At 38.0% G+C, this 13,426-nt stretch overlaps 1 protein-coding gene across 3 annotated transcripts in view; it reads left to right on the top strand.

The window, feature by feature from the left end:
- Positions 1-13,426, top strand: part of BUB1 (BUB1 mitotic checkpoint serine/threonine kinase) — a 41,796-nt gene that overhangs the window by 13,071 nt on the left and 15,299 nt on the right. For all 3 annotated transcript variants that reach the window (XM_011959495.1, XM_011959493.1, XM_011959494.1), the window contains 8 exons: positions 3,482-3,741; positions 5,266-5,324; positions 6,572-6,700; positions 6,794-6,904; positions 7,665-7,764; positions 8,682-8,763; positions 9,904-10,081; positions 12,633-12,720. In XM_011959495.1, the coding sequence (XP_011814885.1) occupies positions 3,482-3,741; positions 5,266-5,324; positions 6,572-6,700; positions 6,794-6,904; positions 7,665-7,764; positions 8,682-8,763; positions 9,904-10,081; positions 12,633-12,720 (1,007 nt within the window). The remainder of the gene's footprint in view (positions 1-3,481; positions 3,742-5,265; positions 5,325-6,571; positions 6,701-6,793; positions 6,905-7,664; positions 7,765-8,681; positions 8,764-9,903; positions 10,082-12,632; positions 12,721-13,426) is intronic.

Here is a 13,426-nt window from a genome sequence, read left to right as displayed (position 1 = left end):
GGTGTAAGCCACCACATCTGGTCTGAATGTTCTCCTTTATTGCTAACTGCTGTAGTTTGTATTTTTCCAGACTTACTGTGTATGAAAACACATAAATATGAATACAATAGAACGTTCTACATAAATAAGACTTATTTTCTGCTTCTTCTACCTAACACCTCTGATAGACCTTTCACTACTATTGCATAGATACCTAGCTAATTCTACTTACAGCATAGTCTTCTGTCATACCTTATAAAAGGGAGTGTATCATGTAGAAACTATTAGAAGTCATGCTGCCTTTCAAGTGTATGTACCTAAAATGCTGTCAGTCTGCCCTCTATAAACTTGGGATTGTGCACTCACATTAATAGTGTGTAAAAGGACTTATTTCTTGTACACATTTGGCTAACATTAACTATACTAAATCTTTTCGAGCACCTGATGTAGTTTCTTTAATTATAGGTGGATTTGGACATTTTTTGGGATACATTTAGTGGCTGTTTAACTTTTTTCCTTTACATTGACTGGATGGCTTTGTCCATTTTTCTATTGAGTCATTTCATTTTTTTCTGATTTATTTGTGTTTCTTTTTTTGTATAATTTATATTTTCCCTGGATAGTTGTAAGAAATTATTAATAAATTGTTCTTCCTGGCTCCTTTCCTGTGGTATATCCCTGGTTCCCGTGTCTTTATTTCTCCTTAATGTCCTCATTTTGAAGGCACACATTCTCCAGTAGCTTATTTAAAAAACAAACAAAAAAAAAGAAGAAGCAACAGCAGCATGTTTGAGGGGTTAGTTTTTGAGGTCTCTTGCATGTCTAAAAGCATCTTTATTCTACCCTCATACTTGGCTGCTAATTTGGTTGGACACAGTGTTCTAGGAAGGAAATCACATTCACTCAAGAGTTTTTAAAGACACTCCTTCATTGTTTTTTGGCTTGCGCTATTGGGGTGGAAAAACCCTGAGTCCTTCTCATTCTTGGTTCTTTGAGATGACATTTGTTTTTCTCTGGAGGGGTGTAGGATCATTTTTCCCCGCTGTATTGTGACATATTTATCTTTTCATCCATTATACTTAGTGCTTAAATGTTCTAGTTTTGCAACTCTGGGGAATTTTCTTAATATGTATTTTTAGAAGTGGATATTTTTTCCTCATACTCTCTGTTAGGCTATCCTGGACTGGTCATTTAATTTTCTTAATTTTCTTAAATTTCACCATTTTTTCTATCTTTGTCCTTTTTTCCCCCTAATTTTCTTTGAGATTGCCTTAATTTTCATGGCCATCTTATTAAATTCTTTTTTTTTTTTTTTTGAGACGGAGTCTTGCTCTGTCGCCCAGGCTGGAGTGCACTGGTGCAGTCTCGTCTCACTGCAAGCTCTGCCTCTCGGGTTCACACCATTCTTCTGCCTCAGCCTCCCGAGTAGCTGGGACTACAGGCACCTACCACCACTCCCAGCTATTTTTTTTTTTGTATTTTTAGTAGGGACGGGGTTTCACCGTGTTCGCCAGGATGATCTCGATCTCCTGACCTCGTGATTTCCCCACCTTGGCCTCCCAAAGTGCTGGGATTACAGGCTTGAGCCACCGTGCCCGGCCAGCATCTGCTTTTTAAACAGACTTTTACAATGTTCCTATCTTCAGCTCCACCTTCACTTCCATTCTCAGGTGTAGATTTCTGAACTTGTTTAGCAATTAGGGACATACCGCTCCTAGCCGCCTTCAACAGCTATGTTAAGTGTAGAATTCCTTCACTGTCATTTTGGTGAGATTTTTGGAGTATATCAAGCCACTGTCTTTAACTAGAAGCCTGCCTTTTTCAAACTTACTTCTCTATATGAATAGCATCAGGTTATAATTTCCAAGTGGATTGCCTGTTGTCTCTAAATCATTTATTGATCTGCTCAGCCTTTCCCCATTGATTTAAAATATCTTTACCATGTACTAAATTTTCATGTATACAAGATCCAATTCTAAAATATCTATACCTTCGTTTTAGTCAGTAGATCTCTACTTGATCATTTAATAGGTGTATTTACTACAACTTTCTTTTTTTTTTTGAAACGGAGTCTCCCACTATTTCCCATGCTGGAGTGCAGTGGTGCGATCTCTGCTCACTGCAACCTCTGCTTCCTGGGTTCAAGTAATTCTCCTGCCTCAGCCTCCCGAGTAGCTGGGATTACAGGCGCCGGCCAACATGGCCGGCTAATTTTTTGTATTTTTAATAAAGATGAGGTTTCACTGTGTTGGCCAGGCTGATCTTGAACTCCTGACCTTGTGATCCATCTACCTCGGCGTCCAACTTTCTTACATGTTTTGGTATCTGGTGGAGAAAATCTCTGGTATTGTTCAGAATATTTCTTCAGAATTGAATATTATGATTATTTATGATCTTTACTAATTTGGTAGGTGAGAAAGTGGTGTCGGTTATCATGTTTGCTGACAAAGGAGGATGAGGTTTTTGTATTTTTTTCCATTAGTCTGTAAAATAACTATTCTTGCCCTAGATATTTGGTGGTGTTTGTTTGTTTGTGGTTTGAGACAGGATCTCACTCTGTCATCCAGGCTGGAATGCAGTGGTGCAATCTCTGCTCACTGCAGCCTCCTCCTCCCAGGCTCAAGTGATCCTCCCGCCTCAGCTTCCTGAGTAGCTGGGACTATAGGCACTTGCCTCCATGTCCAGCTAATTTCTTGTATTTTGTGTAGAGACAGGGTTTTGCCATGTTGCTGAGCCTGATTTCAAACTCCTGAGCTCAAGCAAACCACCAGCCTTGGTCTCCCAAAGTTCTGGGATTGAAAAGTTACAGGCTTCAGCCACCCATGCCTGGCTGGTGTTTTTCTTAACAATTTATAAGCATACTTTTATATGGTGAGAAATTAACTCATCTAACTTTGTAACACTAAAGCATACAATTACAATCTTATATTGATGTGAGTAGCAAAGCAAAGATTTTAAATTTAGAGCTTATTATTCTTCCTGTTGTGAGACAGGCTTTTGTGGCAGTTATTATTACAATTTATATTTGTGTTTCCTATTCTTCAAAGTGAAAATGGCTACGAAAAGTATTCTATTTATTTATTTTTTCCCGTTTTCAAGTCCTGTCTCATATACCAATCTAAGGGTATTTTAATGGGAGGAACACCATAATGAGCTTTTGATAACACTGATTTGTTGACCTTTTCCCAAAATTAAGTAAAGAGAAATAAGATAATACTTAAATGCTGATACAACTACAGAGACTTGTTATTTCAGTGGTTAGAAATTATGAGCTGCTAATGGTGTCTGTGGTTCAGAAGCTACAAAGCATCCATTTTGTAGAGTGGTCTTTTTGTTGTTGACTGTACATTTCAGAATGCTTGAAGAAGGAGTATGGGGAAACGTCAAGGAAAAAGGAATCTACTGAAGACAGATGCCATGCTTTGAGAAGTTGTAATGCCTGATTAGTAGTATTCTGGACTTCATGGTTTTGTTTTTGTTGTTTGTTTGTTCAACATGAAAGGTTAATCCAGCATGTATGGGGACAAGTGTAGGCTCCCAGCAGGAACTGAGAGCTCCATGTCTTCCAGTCACCCATCAACAGACACCAGTGAACATGGAAAAGAACCCAAGAGAGGCACCTCCTGTTGTTCATCCTTTGGCAAATGCTATTTCTGCAGCTTTGGTGTCCCCAGCCACCAGCCAGAGCATTGCTCCTCCTGTTCCTTTGAAAGCCCAGAGAGTAACAGACTCCGTGTTTGCAGTGGCCAGCAAAGATACTGGGTAAGCTGAAGGTAGTCCTAGAGATGACAGTGATGTGAGTGGCACTTGTCACCTTCTCTACATGACCTGCATTATCAGGAACAGTATGTAAAAGATGAATGATGTCTGCCTTTTATTTTTAGATAGGTATGTTGTTGAAAAAGCAAGTGGCAAAATATTGCTCCCAATCCTTTAGGCTTACTTATTCCATGCTTCTTTTAGAGTATTTATTTTATTTTATACGTTTGTGAATTAAAAATTTTCAATACTCTGAAAGTCAACAGTCACTTGGTAACTGAAGAATATACAGCTTTTAGGCTAAAATTGCCTTTGCTCACTGGCTTTGAATACCTGCAGAGATTGTAACTATCTAGACAGTTACTTGACATGTATTCTCATATTCCTTCTGTCTTCCCATAGAGAGCAGTTTGGGATTAATACACATGATTCTGTCTCTCAAAATGTACCTCTGCATTGGAAATTTTTACCCCAATTTTGAGGGATTTTCCCAGATTTCAGAAATTATAATTAGTGTCATATTACTTTTTTAATTACCTCCAGTCATTTCGACTCTCTTTTAGCTCGTTTTTATAGGGATTTGTAAAATTAAAAATGCTTTGCATGTTTTACTTTATACCTTAACAGGGTTTATTAAGGGAACTCCAGCAATGTTAAATAGACACATTAGATCCACTACCCCAAGTGCACTTAAACTGATGTAAATGGCTTGTGTATCATTTTTTTCTTTCTTGATAACCATTACTTTTAAAGGCTGGAGGACATTGCACTGTGGCTGCTGGCTCATCACAGCAAAGGTGTCCTGCACAGCTGAGGCACACCAGTGCTTCTCCATGTCCTGACTCTGGTTAGCTGCCTGGAGCCGGGCTCAACTCTTTAACCTCTGTAATGAATGGGATCATTTGAATAGTCATAGGACTTTACCACGTATAGAGATGGTTCTTATTCCTATAATCACTGTGTCACACAAATGTTTACTACCTGGTCTTTTCTGTGAAAATTCTTTTCCTGAAATGGAACTCAAAGGAAAAAAAAACCATTTTATTTACTTACACTGTAGACCCTAAGTGGTTCCATCTGTATTTTGACAGGCTTGTAATTATTGACTGATTTTTTTTTCTTTCTATTATTTCTTGAGAGTTAGTTAAAAATTCTAATAGATCAAGCTTTTTTTTTTTTTCTTTTTTTTTGAGATGGAGTCTCTCTCTTGTTGCCCAGGCTGGAGTGCAATGGTGCGATCTTGGCTCACTGCAACCTCTACCTCCCGGATTCAAGTGATTTCTCCTGCCTCAGCCTCCCAAGTAGCTGGGATTACAGGTGCCTACCAGCACACCTGGCTAATTTTTTTGTATTTCTAGTAGAGAAGGGGGTTTCACCATATTGGCCAGGCTGGTCTCGAACTCCTGACCTCAGGCGATCCACCTGCCTCGGCCTCCCAAAGTGCTGGGATTACAGGCGTGAGCTACTGCGCCCAGCCTAGATCAAGCATTTTATTCTCTAGTGTGTCTCAAGAGTTTTCTCTTCCAGATGTGTGAATAAGAGTACTCATGAATTCAAGCCACAGAGTGGAGCAGAAATAAAAGAAGGTAATGTTTAATTATAATAAATGTGTTTCTGTCCATATTCCTCTATATCACTTAGAGGTGTGTTTTATGACTGTGGTTTATGAAGTCTTCAGGCCTTCATGAACCTGAGTGTTAGATTTCCTGTTCTTAGAGTATAGGTTATTTATCCATGAACCATTTCAAATAAATGTAGAAATCCACTTGTTAGTCACATCTTTTTAGTTTAACATTCTTTGGAAATGTAATTTGTGAATACATTTCTAGTAAATTTCTCAGGAAATTAATCCAAAACAGAGCCATCTTTAGTATGTTAGGTAGGAAAGGTTATCAAAAGTTTAGTTAGAAGTGTTACACTGTTATTTGATACTACTTCATTGGAGGCATTTTCATAGAAGATAATTTTTATAAATAATAAGACACACAGATTGGACTTTCACATCCCCGCTGTGTGACTGGGACATCTTTTTTTCTGGACAGTTTGGTGAGGAGCAGGGCTGTTTGAAATAGCTGGAGGCTCATTAACTGAACCAAGACTTACTGAGCCTGCTCTGTAGGTGCCAGGCACTGTTATACATAGTTAGGGATGAAGTCATGAACAAAAAATCTCCACGCACAGAGAAGGGGAAAGAAACGTACTATTGGAGTTGTGGGGTTGAAATTTCAGAGAAGGTGATATTTGGGTAAAGGGCTGAAGTTAGGGAGCTTCCCATGCCACTAGCTTGGGCAACCTTTTCAGGCAGAGGGAATATTAAGTGTTAAGCCCTCAAGCAGGAAAATCTCTGATATATTCCAAGCACAGCAAAGGGACCAATGTGGGAAGGTAAGCAGGGAGAGGAGGAAGGTGAGGCCTGATCAAACAGGACCCAGGCTGTGCAGGGCCTTGTATTCTATGCCTGACTGCAGTGGAATGAGATGGGAAGCCAGTCTTAAGATTTACATTGTGACAATGAACTTGGGATAGGATACAGTGGCACTAAGGGTATCATTTATGACAAAGTTGCTAATCTGGTATAATCCAGACCAAACACTCAGTCTCTTTGAGCCTTCATTTCCTTTTCTGGAAAAGGATAATTTTCACCTTACTTACCTCATAGGACTATTACAAAGATAAAAATGAAATATATGAAAGCACTATAATACTGGAAATCATTAGTGATAATTTTTAACGATGACAAACTGGTTTAATTGTAACTTGCTTAAATTGTGTGTCTTTTAAGTTATTCTGATTTGCCTTCTGATACCACATTTTGTCTCCATTTCTTTGCTAGGGTGTGAAACACATAAGGTTGCCAACACAAGTTCTTTTCACACAACTCCAAACACATCACTGGGAATGGTTCAGGCAACGCCATCCAAAGTGCAGCCATCACCCACCGTGCACACAAAAGAAGCGTTAGGTAAACTATTTTATCTGAGTGTGTAGCACCCGATGACAAGTTAATGAAAGCTCTTTTGCAACCTTTTTACAGTTACTCTTTTTGTTCTTTAAGGTTTCATCATGAATATGTTTCAAGCTCCTACACTTCCTGATATTTCTGATAACAAAGATGAATGGCAATCTCTAGATCAAAATGAAGATGCATTTGAAGCCCAGTTTCAAAGTAATAACTATTTAAAAGCTCCTAAGTGCATAGCATTATAGGTGGTTATCACAGAAAATGTCAAGAATTATATAAGAGGTGGCCCTGCCCTTGATTAGCTTGTCACATAAGGGCAGGGAATGCATGAAATAAAAATAAGACAGTTCTTGACAAGGTACTCAATGTGTGTGATAGATTTGCTTGATTAAAGGAAAAAGAAAGAATAGTGCTAAAGAAGGACAAAAGCCCCATGGGTAAGAAGGGCTGAGTACTCAAGGTGTGACTTGAGCCTTCACTGGTAGAGGAGTGGCTGGGGCAGAGTGTTAGAGGAGGCTGGCAGCTAGCCCACATTTGTTTAGAGTCAGGGGATTCATGCTAGAAGCCAGAGATCATGATAAAGATAAGTAGGAACCAATTAGACTTAGGAAGACTTGAAATGTAAAACTCAGAGGTTAATTCTTTCTTGAAGGAAATGGAAAACAAAACCCTGAGAGCTTTTACTGAGTGAGTCAGGTGACAATAGTAGTGATTTAGGAGAATGATTAACACCTTGCAGATATGTGGCAGGGACTCTGTGACCTGGGACTTGAGTACAAAACCCTGTTACCATACTTAAGTCACTTCATCTCACTATAGTGCTTTATTGCCTAGTATTTGAAAAGCTGATATTAGTTATTTTCTGTCAGCTGTTACTCCTTTTTCTTATTTGTAGTTGAAATTTAACATAAAGGATGTTTTTTCCTAGTACAATAATTAGATGCTATTTTTTATTATATTGCAGAAAATGTAAGCTCGTCTGGGGCTTGGGGAGTCAATAAGATTATCTCTTCTTTGTCATCTGCTTTTCATGTGTTTGAAGATGGAAACAAAGAAAATTATGGGTAAAAAAAAATACCATCTAGTTAATGGGTTGCAGCAGAGTTTTCTCTGGGACCAGAGGTGGTGGGGTGGTGAGGAGAGAATGTGAACTGCTAATCACATGGTCAAATGAGCCTTTTGACCACATGACCAGGGGGGTGTTGCCAAAGTTCTCCAGATCTACAGTACTGCAGGAGTTCCAAGAGAGCAAGCCTCCCATAGACAAAGCATGTGTTGAAAAAGGAAAACAGTGGTGAACTAGCAGAGAACTGAGGATTCTGTGGATTTGAAATCATATTAGGTGTGAATGAATTCACCAGTACAGGTATCCATACATGCTCTGGTTATATTTGCAGCACTGATAAAGTAGACAAGGAAGTGGCTTATACTGGGTGTTGCTGCAGAGAATGTGTTTTAAGGCTAAGGGATATTACATTAGAGAGCTTTTACCTCGGGGTAGAGAGGGGTAACTCCAGGAATTTTCATTGTTCATAGTTTGAACCATGGAAAGAGAGGTGTCAGTGTGAACTAAAGGTTTTATGGTATTTAAGAAATTCATAGTGAGGTAGAAATGAGAAAGGGCATGGCTAGCTCTCAGAGAGGAATTCCATAGCTAGACAAGTGCTGAAAATTAAAAAAATATGTTGGCATCCATGACTTTCCACTGGCCATGGCCTTAATTCATTTTTGGCTTCTAAAAGTTATGTGACAGAAATTTCTGTATTTTCCACCCTCACTTAAGACCTATCATTATAGGTCTACTTTTATAAGTTAATTCAGTTACACTCAGTTTTGCTAGAACTGCTATAAAAGCAAGGAATATCTATATAAATATTAACTCATTAAATAGGATAAGTAGAGAACTTTTCTAATGGTCAAGTGATGCCATTTATTTCCTTAGCATATTTTACTATTTATAATTTAGCAAATCTTTCCTTAGATTACCACAGCCTAAAAATAAACCCACAGGAGCCAGGACCTTTGGAGAACGCTCTGTCAGCAGACTTCCTTCAAAACCAAAGGTAAGCAAACCTGTTTTATCTATGAAATGGGTCCTACAACCCCATCCACTTTATTCTACCAAATGATTATGCCGGCAGGTCAGAGGATATTGTGTATGTGAAACTGTGCTGAAAAATATGAAACATAGGAAGAATATGTTTCTTTTAGGACATTATGTAATAATTATTCAAGAAGAAATAGGGTATATGCATATTTTTCAAGTGTCCTACCAAAATTATTTATTAATATTAATTACTATGGCGGTTTCACATTTATCCACACATTCTTTGAATTTTTTCCTCCAGTTTAATTCATCTCCTTTTGAGTGTGGCTAGATTTGGTGACTTGCTTCAGACAAAAAGGAAAGGGAAAGGGAAAGGGAAAATTAGATTACAGTAGGGAAACATGGCAGATTCTTCCTAACCATGTGATTTGGTTGTGTTGGCAGGAATAAGTCATGTTGACAGCAGATATCCCCTAATATGATGTAATGAGAAGAACACTTCACTTCTGATATCCTTCCCCAAAATCTGTAACCCCAGTCTAATCATGAGAAAGCATCAAATAGGCCCAAACTGTGTAGGGACATTCTACACAGTTTCTGACTAGTGTTCAAAAGTGTCAGTACAAGAAAGACTAGGAAAGGCCAATAGACAATGACAGACTCAGACTCAAGGAGGCTAAGAACACTTGACAACTAAAGGTGACATGGGATCCTGGATTATCCCTGAACAGAAGAGGCACATTAGTGGGAAAAAAAGGTGAAATCCAAATACTCTACAGTTAATAGTACTATTTCGTTTTTACAAATGTGCCACAGTTCTATAAGAAGTTGACATTAGAGGAAGCTTGGTGAGGAGGGTATGTGGAAATTCTGTGCTATGTTTGTAACTCTTCTGTAAATCACAACTTTTTCAAATTAAAAAATACATATAAAATTTGAAAACAAAAATGTGGCTCTTGCTGTAATGTAACTCCACTGATTTTCCAGTTCTGGGGAAAAGGACTGAACTATGATATTGTGGGCTGTGTTAGCCAGGGGTTGACATCTGTTTCTTCTTTAATTCCTATTTCTTTGGATCGTAAAGTGTTAATGAGTAAGGTTTCAGGGACAAAAGAGGGAGATTGCTGCTTTTTTTTCATTTCATCTTCTGTTATAGGAGGAAGTGCCTCATGCTGAAGAGTTTTTGGATGATTCAACTGTATGGGGTATTCGCTGCAACAAAACCCTGGCACCCAGTCCTAAGAGCCCAGGAGACTTCACATCTGCTGCACAACTAGCGTCTACACCATTCCACAAGCTTCCAGCGGAGTCAGTGCAGAGTTTAGAAGATAAAGGTGTGTGTTACACTATTTTAGTGTTTGTCTTCTGCCAGCTTTGATTCTTTCAGTTTTCTTCATGAAGTTTGATTCTTATAGTTTTCTTCATGAAAATTCCACATGGGAACTTTGAAAATCATAAAGAAGAAACTTAAAATCTGTTCATTGTATTTTTCTCACAGGTTTTTTTTCCTTTGGCATATTGTCTTCCTAAAGTCTACGTATTTTTAAAATATAATAGCTTAGATTATAGGTAGAATGGGAGAAAATCTATAGAAGCATTTAAAGGAAATAAGGTCCAACCCATTTGTGTAGATAGAACATGTTTATTTTGTTTCATAGCAAACAAAACAGCCACTACAGACAGATTAAATTATTTGAATGCTAAAAATAATGAACATTTATATTTTCCAATTTAATAAGAGTAACAGCCAATTTTAGTCCTAGATGTGTGTCTACACACATATATGTCAACTTTATTAGACATATAGCCAAGTATGATAGTCAGAAAGTCTTATTTTTCTTACTTTTAGTGATCTGACTTTAAGAAAGCAATGATAAAACTCACAAGTAGTCCTTATTTCTACGCTGTTTCAAATCTATCACCCTATATCTTTAAAAGTTCATCATATATCTGAATTGAATCCTAATATATGACATTGTCATTGAGCACAGATAATTGTTAACTATTTATTAAGTACCAACCTACAAACTAGATAGTCCTCTCATCATCCAGAGGATTGGTTGCAGGAACCCCTGCAGATACCAAAATCCAGGTGGATGCTCAAGTTCCATAGTTGACCCTGCAGAACCTGTGGATACAGAGGACTGACTGTATACTAACTGTATCATTGCTCACACTTTTTTTTTTTTTTTTGAGACGGAGTCTTGCTCTGTCGCCCAGGCTGGAGTGCAGTGGCTTGATCTCAGCTCACTGAAAGCTCCGCCTCCCGGGTTCACGCCATTCTCCTGCCTCAGCCTCCTGAGTAGCTGGGACTACAGGCGCCCGCCACCTCGCCCGGCTAGTTTTTTGTATTTTTTTAGTAGAGACGGGGTTTCACCATTTTAGCCAGGATGGTCTCAATATCCTGACCTCATGATCCGCCCGTCTCGGCCTCCCAAAGTGCTGGGATTATAGGCTTGAGCCACCGCGCCCAGCCCACACTTTAAAAATATAGAAATTGTTTACCAAAGCAATAATAGAAGAGCTGCCAAAGAATTTCACTTCACTGGATGGAAACATATTTTAATGTGGGTTCTGAGCCTATAGACCTAAACATTTTTGACCAAGGGTTTCTTAGAGTGTTAATCCAATATAATATGTTTCTTTTCTGAATCTTAAAGGAGAGGTCAGTTGAAACTTTGACAATTGCCAAGCACCATCACAAGCTTGCCTTTAATTAAAAAAAAAAAAAAAGATTAAAGCCTTTTCCATCCAGGAAAGGTAGTTTAATGAGTCTAAAGAATCTTTCAAAAAGTCAATATTGGCTATTCTTAGAGTATTTGCCCCTTTGGCTCTATAAACAGAAACTAATGTTCTAGTGCTAAAAAGTAATAACACCTGTTGAGTGAAGGAATATCTGATAAAATGTAATCCAATATACTTGGATTATACAGTATTATATATTATTATTATACAGTATATTATAATATACATTATTATAATCACTTGGTAGAAGTTTATTCTGTATTTCTGCCCTACCTAGTTTATCTATCTATACATAGATTTTTTTTTTAATTATAGGGAGTAATAAATATTGCCAGGTTGCTTTCTGATTTAAACACAAAATCGTTTCAATAAATTAAATGCTAACTTAGTCAATCAACTAATTGACTACAACATGTTAAAGTGAAAGACACAAAATATCTGCCCTCCAGAAGCATTGAAGCCTTTTACTCTCCATATTCTTGTCTCCAGGTTCTCCTGAAGCTGGGTGTAGCCCTGCCATCCATACCAGTAACTTCCCATGGTCTGGTCATCCTGCCCACAATGGACTTGCCACTCTCTCAACCCCTTTTTTCTTGAAGGATTGTTAGGGATTAGATGTAGAGTTGAAATGCTCACGTATATTAGTAGTAGATTTTATTTGTTTGCTTGTTTTTAAGAGATACGGTCTTGCTATGTTGCCCAGGCTGAGTGCAGTGCAGCTTCAAACTCCTGGGCTCAAGTGATCCTCCCACCTCAGCCTCTTGAGTAGCTAGGGCTACAGGCTCCTACCACCACATCTAGTTAATTTTAAAAAGTTATTTTAGGGATAGGGTCTCACTATGTTGCTCAGCCTTGCCTCAAACTACTGGCCTCAAGTCAAGTGATCCTCCCACCTCAGCCTCACAAAGCACTGGGATATAGGCATGAGCCACTGTGCCTGGCCAGTAGTGGATTTTTTAAAGTGATTTTTTCCTCCCATTTTTTGAATCTTATTATACATTTTACAATGGAACACTATTTTGAAATCATAATGTAAGTCAGTGTCAAAAGAAATCCTAGATTTTGTAACCATATCAAATGGTGTGTGTTCTGCACACATATGCATCTAACATATCTGTCTCTAATTTTTGAATCTTTCAGAAAATGTGGTAGCAAAACAGTGCACCCATGTGACTTTGGATTCTTGTGAAGAAAACATGGTGGTGCCTTCAAAGGATAGAAAATTCAGGTATTGTGAGGGTTTATTTGGTTCTGTCATTCTCGTCATTTCCATTCTAACATTGCTTACCATTTCCATTCTAGCTGTGCCTTTTAGGCTGTAATAGAATACCTAATTTTAGCCTTAAAGGCTGATACAGATTTTGTGGACTAGTAACTTTAAGTCAGAAGGTACTCTCCGTGAATATACATACAACAGTGAACCTAAGCACTTGATATATCAGGCCAGTGCTTGATGAGGAAACATCAGAGAAACCAAGTTGAAGGACATTCTACAGAATACCTGGCCAGTACTCCTCAAAACTGTCAAGGTCTTGGGAAACTAGGAAAGACTAAGAAACTCTCACAGATGAAAGAAGAGTAAAGAGACATAACAACTAAATGCAACATGGTACCCAGGACTAGATCCTGAAGCAGAAGTTCCTTAGTGAAAAGAGTGGTGAAATCGAATGATGTCTACAGTTTAGTTAATAGTAACAGAGCAAATGCTGGTTTATTACTTTTGACAAAGGTACCATTGTAATAGGAAATGATAATCTTAGCAGAAATTGAGTGAGGAGTATACAGGAATTCTCTATTATCTTTGCAACGTTTCTTTATACCTAAAATTATTACAAAAAAAGTATAGTTGAAAAAAGTTTACAACAGGAAAAATGTGATAAGTGAAAATAGCAGTGTATGAAATTGCATATCTAAATTTATTTGTATAAAAATAC

This window comes from Colobus angolensis, unplaced genomic scaffold (assembly GCF_000951035.1).
Source record: "Colobus angolensis palliatus isolate OR3802 unplaced genomic scaffold, Cang.pa_1.0 Scaffold498, whole genome shotgun sequence".
Lineage (NCBI taxonomy): Eukaryota > Metazoa > Chordata > Mammalia > Primates > Cercopithecidae > Colobus > Colobus angolensis.
Note: the sequence above shows the minus strand (reverse complement) of the source record. Positions and strands in the feature narration are given on the sequence as shown.